The sequence below is a fragment of the Triplophysa dalaica genome, chromosome 9, assembly GCF_015846415.1.
Source record: "Triplophysa dalaica isolate WHDGS20190420 chromosome 9, ASM1584641v1, whole genome shotgun sequence".
NCBI classification, from domain to species: Eukaryota; Metazoa; Chordata; class Actinopteri; order Cypriniformes; family Nemacheilidae; genus Triplophysa; species Triplophysa dalaica.
In genome coordinates, this window is record NC_079550.1 from 16479401 (window position 1) to 16500701 (window position 21301).

The following is a 21301-nucleotide window of genomic DNA, read 5'->3' on the forward strand; positions in this document are numbered from 1 at the left end:
AACAGACAAAGAACAGGTTATATACATATGTACATATACAAATATATACAGAAAAGTCAGAAAAAAAGCTAACCTTAAAAAATAATAGATTAGATCAAAGAATAAAATAAGATTTAAAAATACATTAATTCTGTGCATCTCTGATGTGAGGAGGCAGTGCATTCGAAAGCCTAGGAGTGTAGGATGAGAAAGCCCTGTCCCTAGACGCAACCGTGTCTGTGTGACTGCTAATAAACCTGCTTATGAGGAGCAGAAATGGCGCTTAGGTGTGTATAAGGATAAAAGTGCAGAGGGGCCAGATCATGCAATTTTACGAAAAAGTAAATAAAGGGATTACTGAAATGTTTCTGTAATTAAACAACACTTCGTGTTATAGTGGAATTGACGTCAAAAACTTATTAAAAAAAATAAAGTCTAACTTTAAAATCTGTGCTTTAATGCATAATACTCACATAGATGGTAATTAATAATAAGCTAAAAAAAACTTTTTGGAGAGAGTCATTTGTACAGTAATCTAATAACATGATTGAATATGTAATATGTAATTAGTAACTAGTAATTCATTACTTTTTCACAGTAACTTGCCCAACACTGTTTCTAACATAAAGTCAGTGTGTAAGGGTCATAGTAGTTTAGAGGGATTTATCTTAAATAGTGTATCTGGGTCAAGTACGTTCTCATTTCCGGTTGAATCTGTATCTATTGAAGACAGAATGGAAAAACGCACGTGTCGTACAGATAAGTGTATTTGATATGTTTTAAGTATCTTTGTCTGTGACCTAGTCACTCGGTGCACAATAGTAATGTTTATTTTGTCTTTCAGTGATAACTGGGGAGGGCGAAATGTCTGTGATCCAATTTCAGGAATACCAATTCAAAGTCGGCCAAGTGAAGGACTTTCTACTGGTGGTCTACCACATTTGACAAACCAATAAAGTTGAATGATTCACAACTTATTTATATCAGTTCCCCCTAAAAATGAAGATTTTCCTCACTCTCAGTGGTTTGAAAACAGTTATGGTATTCTACTGCCCTCTACTGGTTGCACAACTCTCCACACAGTATTTTTGTTGAATGATTATCATAAAAATACACACAGTCAGACAAAGTACAACCCTTTTATTAATTTCAATAGCTAATAAACATTTGGATCTTAAGAAAGTTTGGAACTTGAAAGAGTCTTGAATGTGAACAGACAATTTTGGGATAAGATCCTAAGTCTTATTCCTCAGTGGACAGCAAAATAATGATACCATCTTACATATTTTGCGTAGAACATACAGTTGCTTCCTGTTAACAAAGTAGAAATAGAACATCAACTGCTATGAAAATCATCTGACTCGCATACTTCAGTCTCACTTCTCTTTCATTTCTGCCATTCAAAGATCAAGGATGAAACAAGAGGACCTTATACATATGGACATACAAGCAAAAAATGATAATATTTGGCTAAACATACCATTGTTAAATTCGTCATGATGTGACAAAATATGGTTAAGATTAGTTTGTCATTGTAAATGCATATAGAACAGTGCTACCTGGTTTAATGAATCCTCTGCTCTGCAGCTAATGATTGTTCTGTTGTAGTTGTGCTTTTACCAGAAAATGAGAGCAAGTTCCCTGAGAGGATAAAACATGTTAACAAGCGGCATGGACGAAAACCTTTGGTGCAACCTTTGTGACTCATTAGCAACAAAGTGCACCCTGGGAACGCTGCCTCTGGAGATCAACAGCGAGCGTTACAATAAATCCTACTTGCTTTACTGTGCCATCCCTTAAAAACAAGCAGATGTGTATGGCGTCATTGTATTTCATCACCATAAATCATACTGGCTATTAAAACGTCACAGCACACTCAAGTTATGTGGATGAGATTTAGGCTGTAAGTCTTCTCTGTGCCTACGGCTATCTATATAATCAACACATCATGAACAAATGCATACAGCGCTTTCAAAAACATTATCATGATTTCGTAACAATGCACTTCATCATAATTGTGATCAAAACTATGGCTTAGCATCAGGAACATGGTTGAACCAACACACGATCAAATCCTTCTGCCTTGGCACATGCAATACAGTGACTTTAAGGTTTGTGACTTGTTGAACAAAACGCTGACTTACATAAAAAACAAACAAGACATCACTGGTATCCTCCAATACAATAAGTACAAAATCAATACTTGGATGCAACATGGAAAAGACCATGATGGTACGTTCTTATTGGTGGATCACAGTAAGACCCCTGATCTGATGACATTGTCATGTGACCTACTGGAAGCACAGCGTCATTTGGTGTGATTTACTAAAAAGGATACCACACAGCAGCTTTTGGTTGGTTCAAGGGAAGCATTACTCAAATTGTTCTCTGCTCGTTCTTTAACGCCACAAAACGTTCTAATCATTTCTAAGATAACTGAAAAACGTGATGAAACATATGTGCTGGCTCAAACAATCTACCCACTTTCAACAAGACACACTGGGATATTTCCAATATTATTGAAAACAGACATGGCAGTGCAGAAATGACGAGCAGTCCTCTCTTTTTCTTGTGTAAAAAATGAGTGAAGTTGACTTTTGGCATCGCAAAAGGTGTACAGCTATACACAATGTGTACTGCTTTACTTGGCAGGTGGACACTTTGGGTACCAAAAGGGTGTCGCATTTGACGTAATGCTGTATGTGTTATCATTAAATTGTACACAAATGTATTACACAAAAGGGAACAGACTATTCAGCACCCTTAATTCAAGCCTAGACTAAACAGAGACCTGAACAATAGTGTTCCTTAAAGCAAAGATAAGGAAGAGAACGTTTTTTGTCGGAGTTGGCAATGAACATTCTATTCTGGGGTACATTCAATGTGGAAATGCTTTCGACGTTTAATGTGCAGATTAGTATAATGGTCCATTAGGAAGTCGGGAAATACCAATGAGCTGAAACATCAACACTCAACATTTTAGAAAATGGACGTTAATAAGCAAATACAAAGTCAACACATCCCAAAATCGTACATAAGTGGGGGTGCATTTTTTAAAGAAAATTATATTGAACAAAAACAGGAATCCAGCTGATTCGGATTCGTGAGATTTCAAAAGAAAATAGCTGCAAATCAGTCTCTGTTCTGTTTTACATATGAAATCTATTACTAACAAACAGTTACATTACAATAATTATAATAGTAATCAAATGCAGGTAACGATAATCGTAGGCTAGCAAAAGTCTGCTACAAAATGATCATACAGTCCTGTTTCAGCCTATCTGGGGGAGGCTGTTGCTCCAGTCGGGATTGCTCGGCACCGAGCTAATCACTAGAGACACTGAGATAAGAAGCCATCAGCTATGAGTTATGCTGAGGTCACCATGGAAACCCTAATTTCCCAATTGCACAGTGTCATCTGAAACGAAACATGCCAAAGGTAAACACAAAAGCAGAGTATTGGATTGTACTAGCAAGATAACATTTAGCCGTATGGATGTTAAAGGCCTCTCTGAAAACACAAAATGATCTGCAATGAATGAATCAGACTCACCATGATAGTGGTTCCTTATGTGGCTCCTCTTCTTCCTGAGCACCCAATCGTTTAAGTTGACTTTCTTCATCTAAAAAGACACATTGAAATCTAGATTTTAACCCTCGTCATGAGTGACAGATCGTTTACAGAACAATGTAATCGCACTTTAAGGATGTTTTGACACATTTTTTGGTCCGAACCAGATTTAGGTTTCCCTGTCCCGCTAGTCTGCTTGTGTACTTTTAGTAACCGTGATATTTTTGCATAATAAATGTGATTGTTAAAGGGATAGTTCACCCCAAAGTAAAAAATTCTTCCATCATTTACTCACCCTCATGTCAAACCTGACTTTCTTTCTAATGCAAAACACGAAAGAGATATTTTCAAAGAATGCTGGTAACCAAACAACACTGGACCCCATTGACGTCCATTGTATGAATACAAAACCACTGAGACTTTTCTCAAAATATCTTCTTTTGTGCTCCACAGAGAAAAGAAAGTCATACAGGTTTTGAAAGGCATGCAAAATAAAACTTTCCAAAAAATTGGTCTTACCACATGGGTTTCCTTCTACATCATCGAGGAGGTTGGCAGTGGAGTTGGCTGTGCCCAAACTGAGAAAGCGCAGTCAAGGTTGACAGCACGCACTACATTTACTCAACTCAAAATTACTGTGCCAAGAATCATATATATTACATTCACTGCAGAATTGACAGCGCCGGAGCAACAGGAAAGTCGCAATGAAAAATATTTGCAATGTACTCTAAACTTTCTCTAAAAATATTTTCATTCCACAAGGAATCATGCATGTTATGATCTGCATATGAAATTGAGATGGCGTGTGTCTGGCACACGCTGAAGGATACGACTGATGCCGCAGAAGTGTTCTTCTTTTAGACTTTCTGCGCTTTGTCTTCTCTGAGAACCCTCTGGCGATTTCAAACAGCTTCTTTCTGGTTGCTACAAATCAGAATGTGACAAATATTAATTTGTCTTGAAAGTACATTCGCGAACAAGCAATATCCTCAAGTGAAGCAGGCTGCTCTTACATTTGCCCATGTGCTTTAGCTTGTCTCTGAACAAAGCATCGTCAGAAACCGCTGTGCAAGCCTCGACGGATCCAGAAGCGTAGTGGTTACCTGTTATAGAGTAAACAGACAAAATTTAGCCCAGTCTAGACCAAAAATATATTTTGATGACACAAACTAGATTTTTTGCCTTTATTATTCAAGTATTCTGGATGGTAACAAGGGCAGTGTAAGGCATGTGCTAGCATATTGCCATGCGGTTGCTCTTAGGTAATTGAGGTGTTCTCAGTGGTTCTGAGTGGTTGCTAAGGCATTGTCCAGTGGTTGCTAGAAAGCAACTTAATGTCAAAAGTGTACACCCCATCAAATACAAGCAATAACACTGAAATTAGAGAATATGACCCTTACACATTGTAATCCTTCAGTGGGACACACTTTAGGTGAATGATATGTACCTGTGGAGTTCTCCATGCCAGATGATGAATGACTGGATTTGGTTTTCTTTGATTCATATTTCAATCGATCTAAAACAGAAGGGGGGAGGGTCAAATCATCCAATAAAGACCTTTTACGCCTCTGGAAAAATGGCTCAAGATATACCAGACAAGTCTTCTGATATGAATAACAAGTTCTTAACAAAATCTCTGAGAAACGAAAGCTATTAGTGGCCTTGGAAAAGCTTCAATCTGCTGAGTACTTTAAAATTCACTCCTCAGGAATTCTGTGTAGGTCGAATGGAGGGAGGAGGAGAAGCCTTATGTCAGATACAGCTCGGTTGCCCCGTTTACTGTGTGGGGGAGTGTCTCCCTACCTCTTTCTAAAGCAATAAGGAACTCTCGGTTCCTCTGCAGCTCCTTCATGAATTCCTCATTCTGCAGAAAAAGAGCGATGCGCTCGTCTTCCAAATATTGCTTCAGTTTGCGTTCCTGCTCTGAAGCTCCGCCTGATCCTGATGCGACCGCCACAGAAGGGCCTTTCAGGGGTACTGAGGAAGAGGAGGAGGACTCAGAGATGCTGCTCTGAGACCCCTGCAGAATATTGAAAGGATGGAGAAATTCAAGAATATTGTTTTTAGGTCTTTTCCCCTAACACAGATTTTGGTAAATGAATAGTTCCTGAAAATGTGAAAATGGACCGCGGCCTAATGCTGAGGTTGACATTTTTTTAAGCCTTAAGCAGAAATAGTCTGAATCAGAAAATCAGAAAAATGAATCATAACCTTAAATCAAGATTTTTTCTTCTACAATTCACAGCCTTACATTTGTGTTTTATAAATATTTTACCTTTGTATTTAATAAACATTTTAGTGCTCATGTTTTCTATCCCAAGCATGCCTTAAGGTCCATTTATTACATTCAACTGCTCACCTGTATACTGTCTAATTGCTGCGGCAGAATTCGCAGGAAGTCATCTGGTAAATTTCCAAGTAACGGTGGGTTCCAGTTTTTATAACCTCGTACTTGAGTATGTCCGGGAGGAGGCTGGGCCTCAAATCTGAAAGGTAGCAGAAAAAGAACCACATGTTGAACAACATGCAGGCTCAATGTGAACTGCAGTTTGTCTTATGAACACCAGGGGGCATAAAAAACAGAACTGTGACTAAAATACACAACAGTCTCAGGCTTGTGTTGACCTCAATACATGTTTCCAAGACCCTGTCATCCTTTATGAAAAAGCTGTTCAAACCCTTTTTATTTTATAAACAGTAAGAAAGGTTTCTAGTGAACACTTTTCTAGGGAAAGTGTCTTTTATAACCTGGGTGGAGGAACAGGTGGAGCATCGGGATATTTCCTGTCGTATATGTGCATGTCATATGTCGGTGGGGAGTAGACAGGGGGTGGCTCTTCATCGGAGCTGTCTGGCTCAAGGGTCCGCTCAAGAATCTGTTAAAAAAAAATGATGCAAATAATACACACTTTAAATGGCCTAAATTACACCAGCTATTCCCTCGGGGATGTAAATATACATGTATGTATACACCATAAATTAATTCAACCAAAAATAATTGCTTTCTGGAATAGATGACAACTGATCAGGACAAATGAGAGTTTACACTCAAATAATATGAATTTCAGCATTTATTTTTCACCAAATGTAGTTTGAGTGATCTGATCAACAATGTTTTTGATTTTGGTGGTCTAATTATGTGACATGATGGGCACTTAAACTGTCAACAGAAATATTTAATAATGGTGACTGTTCTGGTACTCAGACTTTTTATTACCAATGAGATCAGTTTTCATTTATTCACTGCATTTTTTGAGACAAACACATGCAATACAGTACATACTGATCCAACACTTTCCTATCAGAACACAACACTATAAATAATGCAAGGGAAAGTACACGAGTGGGAGATATTCCTAAACCGAGCTGCACGCAGAATCACGGCAGAACATTTAAAAAAAATGCACTGCAGTTTATGCTTCATATACGACTGAATCTAATGGCAAAGTATCTCTGTTGGGCCATGAAGCAGATAGTTAACGTCCTTAGAAATAAAGGCCGTAATATGTCTCTGGTCAGTCTCGGAGCTCAGTCATGACACAGTTTCTTCTCAGAGGATCATGGGTGGAAGAGTGCAACACTGGCTCTTTTTTCAAATCTCATAATATTGGCATTAACAATTTAAGGTGCAATGTGGAAGATTAAGTATCTATTGATAGGAATGCAATATAATATACGTAACTATGTCTTCAAAGGTGTATAAAGACCTTACATAATACAGCGTTATATTTCTCAAAATACAACGCCCCCTTACATGGAATTCACCATGTTTCTATAGTAGCCCTAAACAGACAAACTGCTCTACAGAGCACGTTTTGTAAATTAGTTATCTCTTATTTCATAAATTAGTGAGAGCATGACGACATCTTAGTTTTTTTGTCAGCCACCATAGTGCTTCAAAAAGGAGGTGTGGAGTGAGCCGTTGGTTGCAATTCGCAACCTTACCACTAGGGATGCACGATTAATTATCGCCCCTGTATCGACTGATAAATGGTAAAAAAAAATATGTAATCAGTATCAGACGATAATAAAATGTATTATAGCATTATTATAAACCTTGCTGAACCTCCTTTGTGCAAGCATGATGCAACAGAGCAGATACATTTTAATTGAGCTTTGACAAAGACATTTAATATAATTTCATTTATAATTTAATAATCTCAAGATCATATTTATATCATCATTTCCTCTCATGTCTCCTGCAACTCGTTCATAGCGGGTTGAAGCGTTGCAGAGTCGACTGACTTAGAATATCACACAAAAAGATTAAAAGAAAAAAAAGGTCTACCAAGTACAACATATACGGTGTAAAAGGATGCTGACCTCTGGCGGGATGCTGTCGTCTGAATCCGAGCTGTCATCCGAGCCCTGCCCGTCAATGCTCATCTGCAGGAGCTGGTCGATGGTGGCATCCACAGCTCCATTGTTGGAACGGAGAACACATTCGATGACCTCATAATCCATGGTGGGGAACATGGTTTTAAAGTCCTCCATGGCCTGACTGAACTCCAGGCGCCTAACTTGTCGGTTGGGCCTGGAGTTGTTGAGCTCCCCCGCTGTCGAGCCCCCCCGAGATCCTCCATTACTGCTGCTGCGGCGGAAAAGGCTGGTCATCCTACGGGAGCCCGTTCGCCTCCCGCCCGACGACGCCACGTGGAAAACGTTGGCGTTGGGGTCTTGATTCCGGCTTGAGTCTCTCAACTTTGTTTCACTTTTACGTGACGCCTCGCTTTGTTCTGCGGCTAATCAAATTATCTTTCTCATTGCGAGAGAGATCTAGTCCGCTGGAGAGAGGGAAACGGTTTCTTTCTCTTCCTCAGCTTGTTAAGCTGCATCCAACGCGACAGTATGGAATCGCTGGCACCAAGGAAGTAGATTGTCTGGAATCAAGCGGTTAATTTGAAACGTGTTGCATGGCAGTGTTCCCCCATTAGCTCCGTTTGGGCTGCAAACAAATATAGAGACATGAGAAAGGCTTTGAAATGAGGCAGTTCATTAAACAAACCATTGACTGCCAAACATAAACAGTTTAATGGTCTGATCTCATGCTTCTCATTGGCTTGCTCTGGAAACCAACAGGCTCGGATTTAGTCGCGTATGGTCAGGCATGCTGTTACAAAGTCATCCCGACAGAAGGATATAATGACATCCACAGATCTAATGACACAAGCTAAACTAAACACATGAAACTACAAATTAGTTGAACTGTGGGGTAGCAAATGAATAAAAGGTAAGTTTACTGTAAAGTTAGTCACAAAACATCAGCTGATCAGCAAAACTAGCTTGCAGGAACTGCTCTTCCTTAAAGATTAAAATGTTCACCACGTGAGAAAACATGGTGTTTGCTTGCTGAGACATGTGAGAGGCCAAACAGAGTGTATATGAAACCATAAGACCATGTAGTGATTGTGATCAAGAACCAAGCCTAGCAGGAACAATGAGTGCGTTTACATGCACAGTCTTACCCCGGTTATGCTTAATAAGGTGATAACATGTAAGGTCTCGTAAACGCGTAAAGCGGTTTTATTTTGTCGGCTACCTATTTTTTAAAGGTAGTTTTTTGCCCATTACTTATATTTCTCGCTGCTTGTAAACACCTTTACCGGTTTTCTCTCAGTTTTGTTTATGTGCGCATGTCTGAAAGTCCCAAATGGAAGTAATAGTAAAATAACGCATAAAAGTCTGCCTTCGAATCATGCAGTTGTATATGCGGATTCAAAATATGCTGGTTCTGCAGACATAAGATATATACTGTATAAATACAGCTTCGGACTGTTTTCCCGCTGCTAAACAGACTATCCACGAAGGCTGCAGCAATAGATTATTTTAGTAATGGAGTATTCTACTGATTTTCCATCGATTAATCGGGTATTCCGATAATAAATACTCTTTCTATATTAAAGAGCAATACTAAATATACAAGAGAAAATAAGACAGATCCCTTAAAGGTCCTATGAAAATCAAAATTTTATGCTGAGCAGTTGTTATATAAGGGAATAGTATTCACAGGAAAATCCTGCAACTGTCAGAACTGAAAATGCCCAGGTGTATTTATGGCCGCACAAGTAATTTATATTTTTTATCCATCCGTGCTACTGACTGTATCTGTGATCGAATAACTAGAGGATAAACTGCGCTTAAGCCGCGGTCACACTTGAATTTTCCCTCCATTGACTTCCACTCATACACATGCAAATGCGACAGACTTGAAACTCAAGCCCTTGCAGAAATATTTCACTGCGTAGCAAAGTTCAAGTTTGGTGAACTCTGACCTGCAAATTCGTGTCACGTGAGTGCATGTGACCAATAGAACATGAAAACGTCGTTTTCCAAAATAGAGGAATCGCTCATTCTAGCAGTGTCCCATCATCCCATTTAAAAGATTACAAAAACCAAATAAAAAGAGAAAAGGCTTGGTTTGCGGTGGCAATAGAAACAGGAGCGAATGGTAAAGTTTAAACAGTGAAACGTGTAATTTTATGTGATTGTGCGTGTATGATCAACTGTAGTGACTGATTGTAGTCCTGTTCCCGCCCATTTTTGGTAGCCACGTCCGAAAGAATTTCATATCCAGAAATTCAAGTGTGATCGTTGCATTCGCGTCTGCTCTCCTTCCTGACTTGTAATGTCACAAACTGTCGGACTGAAACATAACTGCTCTTTTTCAGCCTCCATACTTAAACTGAGACATTTATTCAAGAACTTTATTATAAACTGTAAACAATAAGGCTTGCTAGACACATTTTATGTCAGAGCGGCATTTGTTTTGCAAGGTGCGCGTAATGTGACCGGAGTGTTTGCTTCGTCCGTGAGCGACTGACCGAAGCCCAGTCATTGAGCAAAATATTCACATGCTCTTGCATGTTCACATGCACTCTTTTCTGACGTTGCGTTAATAAATCAGAATTTTATCAGCGGTAAAGTAACTTCTGGTGGTTTCCCATTGTAGAATACAGTATAATGTGACAGATAAGCGAAATTTTAGTATTCAGTATACTTTTCTAAGTATTTGGTCTCCTGCTTTTTTGCACTTATGACAGTATCCTCAATATCTTGGACAGAAGTTGCAAAACCTGATGATATCCCAGCATGGTTCAGAAGAAAAAAATAATCGATCATAAATTTTCACCATGATCTCAAACTACGGACAGGACGAGTCCATTTTATGATACAAAAAGCAGACAGTGGCACACAGCTTAACCAATAATTAAACGGAATATTTTCATTAATTTCATAGACGAATGCATTAATTTACCTCCCAGCTACAGCCTCCCGTCCTTACCATATCTAGCCAGCCAATGTTCTCTGCATTTCTAAATGTGCAAGAGCACGGCTGAAACATACCGTGATGCCCTAAGATTTAATTCCCCTGCCTCATTCCAGACCCCCCTTTTCTCCTCTCAGTGCAGGGCAGAGAAATCCCTGCTCCGCCTAAACAATACACACGGCTGAGGCCATGCCAAGCCCGCATGGCACTGCCAGGACCCAGCAACCCTTACCAGCCTCTCATTGGCATGGATACATTTTGTGATGCAAACAGGATGCTTTGCCATGCAGTGATATGAAAGCGTATGGATGACCACGGGAACGCTGGCAAGACAGCGGGAAGCTCTGATTGATGCTCGAGGAAAAACTCCTCTCGTGTCCAATACGGCAGCTTGAGGATTGTTTTGTGAGTGAAAAGGTATTGTTTAAGTTCCCCACTGAACTAAGCTCCCGTTTGCATCTATTTATGCATTCGGTTTAGTCGCTGAGATGCCTTGACAACACACAACAAGAAAGGCAGCTGAAACAAGAGCGTTTGACCTCAGACTATGACCTGTTTGGCTAAAGGTAGCCTAGGAAAATAAGCTAAGGCAAATTAGTTCTAAAATTCTCGTGTCTAGAATACGTTTCACATTTTACTAGGCATCTTATAAGGCACTGTGTATAAGAGGCGTAGTTCACCAAAAAGGAAAAATGTGTCATTTAAAACCTGTATGACTTTCTTTTCTTGTGGAGAATACAAAATAAGATATTTTGAGGGATGTTGGTAACTGAACAACATTGACACCATTGGCTTCCATTGTATGGACACAAAACTTAAAATATATTATTTTGTGTTCAACACAAATACGGTCATAAAGAGTTCTCAACAACATAAGTGGAAAATAACGATGACAGAATTTGAATTTTTTGTTGAATCATCTCTTAAATATTATGTATATATAAACCACATAGCCGTAAAGTGTTATGTGTTGACTCCAATGCAGCCATCCGAAAGTGCTGATATTTTAGCACTGAGAACTTAAGAAGTATTTTGGTGTACCCATTTTGTGAGGCAAGCTCTTAAAAAAATAAGATATTTAATAAAAAAACAACTATCGGTAATCCATTGCAGCCATATCTCAAGGTCCTTAGAATCATAGCTCTGTTGCTTAGCCTGTAAATAGTTCTACCTCAAAATTGATAGGCTCCTATTTTTAGTCTTAAGCGCCTTGCTGTGTAATGGAACACTGCATTATGGAATTCTTTCAGTATTCTCAACTCCCATAAGGGATTCCTGAATTCTGGAGACAGGAAATAGGGAACAGGATGCTTCAAAGAGGGGACACGAGAAGGCATGTGCAGTGCAAAAAAATATAGTTTATAACACTCATTTCAATTAAAAAGTGTAAAAGGTTTCATCAAAACAGCTCTGTTCACAACGAACGGCTGTAACCCCAAGAACTGACATGCAAACGAAGACAACATGCAAATGCCCAGAAATTCCCGCTTTCCACTTACCCTTCCCCTCTTGGAACTTTCACTTCCTGTTTTCACGTACCATACCCCACCCATCACTAACACTTGATATCAAAGAGTTTAGAAGCGATGGTGAACGTGGTGCGGCATGCACGCAAGAACGCTCAGAACTGGCGTGGCCTCCGAGGCCATCGCAGGGCCAACGCTTGTGCATTCCACAGAGCTATTTTTCTCGAAAATATAATCTGTATCTGAGAACAGTATACATTTACTGAAGGCTTCCTGTATTTTTTGTCAGGGGACTTTTTTCCTCCGCATAATTCACCGCAGTCTATAGAAGCCATAATGTATTGGGTCATGTTAAACATGCGTTTCATAAATGTATCCTGTTGAATTGGGAACAACTAAAACACTTTGGACAGTTTAATAGTTTTTTCTCGCAGGGTAATAAATAACTTAAAAAAAACATCTACAGTATGAAAATCTTTTGACAACAATACGTTTTATTACACTTGAAAATTATGGCACAAATAAATATAAGGCACAATTTGTCTCCATGTCAAAAAAGCCGCAATTTAATTGAATCAATATTGTCTATATCAATAGCCAACATGCATTTCACGCTTTAAACTGAAGTGGTAGCATTCTGTAATTCAATCCGTCAATTTCAGTGGTTCACAATATACGCTCTACACAAACTGCATCTTGGGACATTCTTGTTTGCATCTTAACAATCTGCATGGGTTTCATGCAGAAAAACATATAGAAAAAAAATTGAAAAGCAAGTCATGAACTACCACACCACGACTTCAAAAAACTATGCGCGTTAGTCCATAACTCACACAGCGCACAGACGGCGTCCAGATCAACATGTGATGTGAATTATGGGAAGAGAAAACACGTCATATCCTGTCTGCATGCTGGCAACATGCCAATAAACATCCAGATGTGGCAGTGGATTTACAACTCCATTTAGACAAGCTTGAACAACATGGTGAAGTTTCTCCTGTTTCACCTGCTCTGAGGAGCTCTCACATGCATAATTCATCTGGTACAGTCTCATGCTTCAGACAGATCTTGATGGGTACAAGAAGGAACTAAACCCCTGTCCTGTACTATGTTTGTAAAACATGCTTCAGGAAAGCATGCTTGAAACAATGTTACGTGATATCAAAAACAGGCCTACAGTTTAGTCAACATGAAATCAACATTGATCGTAAAGGCATTTTGATGGTGTTCTTGTGAAATTTGCGTACGCCTGCCTGAAAATCGTGTTTCTTTTTCTGATAATTTTCCTGAATCACGTTACCTTATAACCAAATTATGTCTGAGGGGGGGGGGGGGGGGTCGCACACTGGACGTGGAACCACAGAGCCGCGCAGAGCTATTGTTTGTAAAAATGCCTCGGCTGTCGGCATTCCGTGGCTGTCGGCGCCGCTATGCTAAAACTCAGGATGCTGTTCTAAATCCTGCAGCGACACAACACGCCACGCTAAATTTAACATTAAATTACATATATTTTTCTGAAATCATCTTTAATGTACACATTGGCTTCACCATAAACTGCAGGATGTATTTATCTGTTTGGGAATAACAGAAAAACAGTGCATTAAACAGAAAACCTCTCGATTTTACCACATTAATAGCAGAGGTGTCCTAAAAGCGACGATCCGTGGCACGGCGCTTCTGCATCCGGTGAGTGACCCCCTTTAGACATTGTTTTCAAAACATGATTTTCAGCTCAACTCCACCACATAAAAAAGACGTTTCAAAATCCAATCTATTTAAGTTGGATAAAGACCTGCCCTACAATTGTTGTAAAAAAAACCTGTGTTCGCATTTTGTAAGCAAAACAGGTGGCAAATGGCAAAAGTGTTGACATTGACTTGGAGTGTCAAAATATACTGGTATTGGCAATAACCATGATATTAAAAACCATGATTATGGATATTGTGTTATATGTGGGTCAATGATGTGACTCTCCTTTTTGTGTGTATCTGTGGATTTTCATAGGTTTGGCCAGAGTCCTATCAACAAACTATTGTTTCAGAAACAGATTTAATTTGGCATTAATTATGGCAATTCTAACCCCAAAACAGCAACTGGCTTCAAAAGAACATACATATCAAAGGCACACAAGCTTCCAACGATTCCTTGAGTATGCACTGTGATCAATATTAAACAAGATCCCATAATAAGATCCACGAACCGATGAGGGAGAAGCTACTCTTTCAACACAAACATCTAACGTGTAGAAGACACCAAGTCATCCAAAGAGACGTAAAAACCACAAGTCCTTTTTCCGTTGGGAATCCATTCAGCAACATCAGCAAGACCTAGTAAAAGATCACAAAAGACCAGCAAATCAAAATGAAAACAGACACGGAGACGCCGCTTTCACCACTGATGAACTGAGGGAAAAAAAACACGAGCATGTTGATAGAAGATCTTTTCCAGGCAACGTTTGACATGATCAAAAGACTTCTAAATCGGGGGACTCAAATATTAGGCCGTTACATTCCTTTGACACAGTCCAATGTTGAACTGTCATAAAGAGATTAAAGACAACTTGCTCTGTTGGAAACAAAATAAATATGGCATAAACAGCGAACATGAAGCAAACAGATGGAAAAAACATTATCTTGGGTTATAATGTCCTATATTCTGAATCGACTGTGGATGAGCGATATAAACGGAAGCAAAAATATGGCTGTTCAGTAAACAGATAAACAGAACAGACCCGTGGGGGGGTAGTACTGGAAAGTCTCCATACATTCTGGAGCGAGCCAGGCTGCTTGAACACATTGGCAGTCAGACAAGAGCAAAACTAATTGTAAAACAGACCTTAGACAAAGGCACAATCAATTACACAGGCTGTGATGTCTGGCTGCTTCGACTCATATGCTTTTATTCTGAATGAGAAGTGTTAAGACTGCAGACGAAGAATAAATCATGCTTGAAAGAGAGTAATTCTCTGCTTTCTGTAAAGGCGCAAGCGTCTGTCTGAATGCATCAGTATGGTTGCCCATCATTGGCAAACAGGACCGCATGAGAGTTGGTTAGTTTTTTGCATTACATTCGGTTCAAATTCAAAACAAGATTAATTAAACAATATTCTTCAAAATATCTCCACTTTTGTTCTGCAGAAGAAAGAAAGTAATACTGGTTTGAAATTACAAGAGTGTACATAAAGGATGACAGCATTTTTATTTTTTTTATTCACTTTAATTCACAGACGAAGAAGATGAAGGAGGCTGTTGTAGGTTGATTTCCCCAGTTAAAATGGGGCATTGTAAGTGTAAAAATGGGGCATTGTAAAAAAAAAATGCTTTGTTTCAGCATCCTGGCCAGTAGTGTAGCCAGGAATCACAATGTAGGTGGGCCCAGAAAAAAAAATCAGGATCGCCGAGCCTAAAATAAAATAATGCATTCTTACTTTTATTCGAAAGCTTAAAAATATAGATATTCAATACCATTTTTTCGATACCACAGGGAAAAAACTGCCATAACATGAAGGCCCTATTTTCTTTATTAAAAGTTAAATTGAACAAGACTAGACAATGAGGTATATTTTTACATCAGGGCTATTTATTATTTGTTAATCTGATGTTAATCTAACTAATACATTTACAATTTAAAATCAAAGTTGTATTTGTCAAAATGAACAGACAAGAGCCAACTAACATTTAAGGAAAACTTACCCACATAATTTTCTACATGTTTTAGGAACTCTTGGCATCTTCGGAACACAAATAAAGATATTTTAGGATTTCCAGGCCTCCTCATAGACATCATGGAATAGTTGTTAAGGTACAGAAAAGTACTAAAGAATTTATTATTTGGTCCATCCGCTCCCAGTGGCTCGATTTAATTCTTTGGAAGCGACGAGAGTACTTTATATATAGAGGAGAATAAAGTCTTTATTTTGGTTTGTTTACTGCACATAAAGCTTAAGCTATATCTGTATTTCATTAAGCAGCATCTATGTCTGGGAGTGAAATCGCAGGTTCAATCGGCTCATTGCCAGTGAAAATCCTTTGTGTATTAATGCTGAAAAACATCTAGAAAAAAGCTGCCATAAGCTTGTGTGATCATCGTCTCGGTGTGTACAAGTCTTTAGGCTACTTCCAGCTACTGACTGGATGGGCCTAAGTGGCAGGTGGGTAGGCCCTGGACCACCCAGGTCCACCAGTAGATACGTGCCTGGTCCTAGCATAGAAAATTTGGCTCAACCAATGCCGTGAGTTCAAGGCTAGGCTAGTAGAGCCAAAATTACAGCCCTTGCCTTACACCTCAGCATGTCCAAAAACTCTTCTGGAGGGTTTTCAGCAGGGCTCCACATTAACACTTGTCTGGGACAAGTGAATGTTTGCATGGTGAGAGAATTTAACTAGCCCGACCAGACAGTAATTACGAAAAAATTGGTCTGTGCCAAGAATAATAAGAACATGTGCATTAGACAGTGTGTTTGTGTGAATTGCATTTTTCTTGGTTGTGTTTGTTTGTATGTGACATTAATCAATGGCCATATAACTAGATGCGGACATGGAATCCTGTTATTTAAACATGTCATTTGGCAGTTCTGCGTGTCTGAGAGAATGCACAGATTAACAAACTACACGAGTGATGGTCTAGGATTTGTCTCTGTCTGCACTTGATATTAAGACATTAATACACTTGTCCAAGCTGTAGTCCAACACACACTGTAGCTCTAGCGTCTTCCCGACAACATGTCAAAATAAAAGTCCCATTAACTTAAACACTCAGACGAAAAATTACTGTAGAACTTGCTAAAGGAAATTGTAGTACCCTTGTTGTAAATTTTATTTTCTCCTGTGAGATGACTGATGAGAACATTTATTAGTTTCATTTCTGACATTTCGCTAGCACGAATAGGATCACCATTTACAAAGTACTGAGGCAAGGGGGTTGAATAGCGCGTCGGAGAACAGCGCCTATAGTAGGTTAATATTGTTTCACAGAATTCCCCTTTTTGTTATGCAGTTTCAAAATACAACCATTGAACATGTTTGAATGTAGAAAATTCTGCGTTGACATCTTACAATGTATCGATGTTGTTGTTGTGCTGTTTAAAATACAAAATCAGCACGTTTAAAAGTAGGAAATAACTTTTATTTTAAAATACAACATACTGGCTCCCATATTTAGGGGACAATGATTGAATCGCGGAATCCAGGCATGTTTGCTGTATGACGCGGAATAGCACAGAATCTGGTAAATGTATTATTCCTTAAGCAAAAAGTAGGAACGAACTTCAGATTAAAATTGCGCATTTACTTTACAAATATTCAAATGGTGTTTAAATATGTAATCTGCAATTGTTTTGCGTGTGCTCGTGGAGCTTTCAGATATAGCGTGCACATGAACTGTTAAAATAAGCAACTGTCAAACACCCTTTGCGGAAACCCGTCAAAATAAAAGTCCGGTTTACCACACCATACGTCTTGATATTTTTACGGAGTATATTATTTTATTTAGTAAACTACAGTAAATGTGCTAGTCATAAAAATTACTTTTCATAAATAAAAACTTTTTTACTTACATTTAAGTAGATTTAAAAACAAAAGATTTTTTAGTATATGGTTCAACGTATCTACTGCAGGATTTTTAATATAGTTTATAAGTGAATACTGTAGTATACTGTAAACTATTTTTATATGGGCAAATATAGTACTATTGAATAGTGAAGGACGGAAAACACAGAATTCCAAAAAATTAAAACAGAGAAAACGGAATTTGGGAAAAAATAAAACAGATTTCTTAATGTTGTTATTATACCTTATATTGCAACCCATATCCCTCTGGCCCCTCATTTGGGCTGTAACATATTCATGTGAAGAACTGATGAACATCATTTTTTTTAATGATGACAACAGACGTTTCATACTGTTTGGCCTGTGCCACAAAACTCTAAACCTCTGTAGCACCAGTGCTATGTGTTAAAATAGTTAACTTACAGCCCTGACACTAATAATAATTACTGCTTGCCTTTGTTCTACAGCAATCATGGAGAGTATTAACAAATTTTGGTGGCCGAACCGGACACTAGGTAAAACGCTTATAAGCAAACTTGACAAATCAGGACCCAAGACAATTATATTGACACTTTAAGGTTTCAAAGACACGGCTTAGCTTAAGCCAGGACTATGCCTTAGTTGAATTAAGATATTTATGTCGCTTTTATGAAAATGCCTTAAAGGAATACATTACTGGAGAGCATCTCGAGACCAAACAATGGCACTGATATATTTTAAGATATTTCTGGGCAAGTTATATTTAGTAAAGACAGGTCACACATTCCTTTTAGTCTGAGACTAGACTTAAACCTTGTCTGTGATACCGGGCCCAAATTTAAATATTTTGTTTTATATTAGGACAAGTAATATTTGTATTTGGACAAGTAAATTTGTCATTCAAGGACAAACATGACAATGCTTAATGTCAAGCCCTGTTTTCAGGGTGTTTCCTCCGAGTACATCTGTTACGGGGTTTGTGTCATAAAACCAATAATGATGATCCTTACAGATCTTTTGGGCCATCTGGCACATAGGGAACAGAAGCTTGTTGCTGCCCTGTGAGCCAAACATACTAAACATTTGCCAAAAATACTGTCCGAAAGTACAGTAGCACCAGTATCCACTAAAATAACCGTAAATTATAGTAAATGCCATACTGTAAATGCCTATGATGATAAGACCCAGCCAATTGGCCCATGTTTGTCCTTCCAACTCTTTACATGGACTATTTTTGAAGCTCATTTGTGAAACCAATTTTTTTATCACAAGGTAATTTTAAAACCTTGGTGAAAGGCAAATTAATAAACGTTCCAAAATATAGTTATGGGAACCCGAGCACTAAAACATTCAAAGGCCAAAAATAAGGGGATCTGATGGGGTCAACCTACGTCTTGTTCCCTCCCCAGAGGTCCTGGGATGGAACAAGGGACAATCCCAAAGGCTTTCAACAAGATAATGCGAAACAAAATGCATGGTGTCTAAATGGATACAATAAGTCTAACGACCCCTCCTGCATTTTCAAGCAGGACAGAAAGAGGGTCAGTTGCCAATTGCCGTATGCAGATCAAGACCCTCGTAAAGGGAAAGGAGTGGCACCAGCTGTCAGACCCTCACCACCTCCCTCATCATTATCACAAGGTTCAGGAATATGGCCGCCAGACATCCACATCCTTGATCTCAGAGCTTGACCAGAAATGTGCTTCATATTCCAAATACAGATGCTTTGCATTGCTGAATGTGAGAGTACAATTGCATCAGAGTTTGCATGCACATAACGTTGACTCTTAAAGTCAGTGTCCAACATTAATACTTCAGGATACACTTACAACCAAAATTTCCCTTAAAAGCACTTTCATAATTAATAAACTTTACTATGAGAAGCATTAAACGTGTTTGTGCACTGAAATATATATTGTATAAGTCACATTCACTAAACAAAACATGAACTAAAAGAATTCTGGAAAAGTATCCTGTCCTGATGGCATACACAGAATGTTTAATCTTTATGTTTAAACCTGGTATACATACACACAATACACACAATACACGAACTGCCCCAAAACGCTGTCTACATAGACAGCTTACTAGATTTTTAACACAGCTTCAGAGAGAATGACGACAGATATGAGCTCGGATCGTGAGCAAACGTGTCACTCTTTTCATCTCAGTCATGTTTTGTTACCACAAGTGCGAAAATCATTATTTTCTCTGTGTAAAACACACATAGGCTTATAAATTATACATATTTAACGTCAAACAAGACGCGAGGCCGCAGCAAGTCACGAGACACAACATGCAACAGTAACCAAAAAGATCTCCTGCTCTAAAAAAAGACACTCAAAACAACCCCAAAACGCGAATCTAACGATTTAATCGTTTAAAAAAAACTAACAGTCGCTGAGGTAAATGTAAAATCAAGACTGTATACAAACAAAGCTACTTACGGTAGGTGAACAGAAGCAGCAGGCTTCCCCAGCACACGGTCCCAAACTGTCCCGTATTCCTCCTAATATATCCTTAAAAATAACGACTATTTATTCATGTTCAGGGGCTTTATTACACCGTGTTGATGGACAGGCATCGTCTCCGTCGACACTGGCTCGGTCTCGTTCGGTGCGCTTATGTCCCAGCGTGTGAAACCGCACAGAAAGAGAACTAGCGATGTGTTGTTGTGTATGGGATGAATCTAAGAGATGGGAAAAATCTGTCACAACCACAATATGCGCGTGAGGGAACAAAGAGCCACACAGCCGCCTAGCGGACAGAGTGCGGAACTACGGCTGCTGCCTTTTCCCGTAGCCTACCAGACAAGACAAAAACAACCTTTTAAAACTAATGACATTTGTACAGGGGTAGTGATGATTAACATAGATGATCGAAATGATCAACTATTTAAAACATCTATAAATGAAGAGCTCTTTTCCAAAACGTAATAAATCCATTTTAATAGTTTTCATGATTGGTTCTTGACCCATACATTTTGTTAATATTCAATGTATCCTGTTAAAATGGTCTGTTGGCTCAGTCTGAACATGTTAAACAATGATTGTTAAATTAAACAACAATATGGTCGATTATAAATTCTAAGCTAGGCTACAAATCCTTCCTTTTTTTAATGTTGGTTTATTTCTTTTTAAAAACAAACAAACAAGAGAACATGCAACATATGACATCAGGGACTCATACTACAAATTAATACAAATCAAAGAAATGCAAATGCATGAAGTAAATAACAGCCAAATCAATTAAATAGTAACAAACTTAATAGTGAAATAAAAAAATTCAATTTCATGTTTCAATATTTTCCACCACGTACGACAAATAATTCAAAAATAACAGGCATACAAATAACGAGCGAATTCTGATTGGTCGAGAGGACATCGCAATTAGGCTAAAAACAGGTTCGGCACTTACAGCGTTTTGGAAAGAAACTGCATCTTGCAGAACATTTTAAACAAGGAAATATAGCGATTTGGCATGAAACATTGAT

The 21301-nt window shown here is 38.6% G+C and overlaps 1 protein-coding gene across 1 annotated transcript; it reads right to left on the bottom strand.

The window, feature by feature from the left end:
- Positions 1–1104: 1104 nt before the first annotated feature.
- On the bottom strand, positions 1105–20704 carry cuedc1b (CUE domain containing 1b). Its single transcript, XM_056756263.1, has 11 exons — positions 20256–20704; positions 7874–8495; positions 6299–6426; positions 5910–6036; positions 5354–5570; positions 4998–5066; positions 4564–4653; positions 4381–4474; positions 4070–4128; positions 3533–3602; positions 1105–3397 (listed from the first exon to the last, which is right to left on the bottom strand). Coding segments are annotated over exons 2-11 (1146 nt in total). The 5' UTR covers positions 8165–8495; positions 20256–20704; the 3' UTR covers positions 1105–3396.
- Between the last annotated feature and the right edge of the window lie 597 nt (positions 20705–21301).

Excerpts from the sequence above, each read along its gene's own strand:
- cuedc1b (XM_056756263.1), bottom strand. The coding sequence starts at position 8,164 with ATGACCAGCCTTTTCCGCCGCAGCAGCAGTAATGGAGGATCTCGGGGG. Across the intron at positions 6,037-6,298 it reads CCACCTGTTCCTCCACCCAG|ATTTGAGGCCCAGCCTCCTC; the intron begins GTTATAAAAGAC and ends GCTACCTTTCAG. Across the intron at positions 4,654-4,997 it reads TGGCATGGAGAACTCCACAG|GTAACCACTACGCTTCTGGA; the intron begins GTACATATCATT and ends ACTCTATAACAG.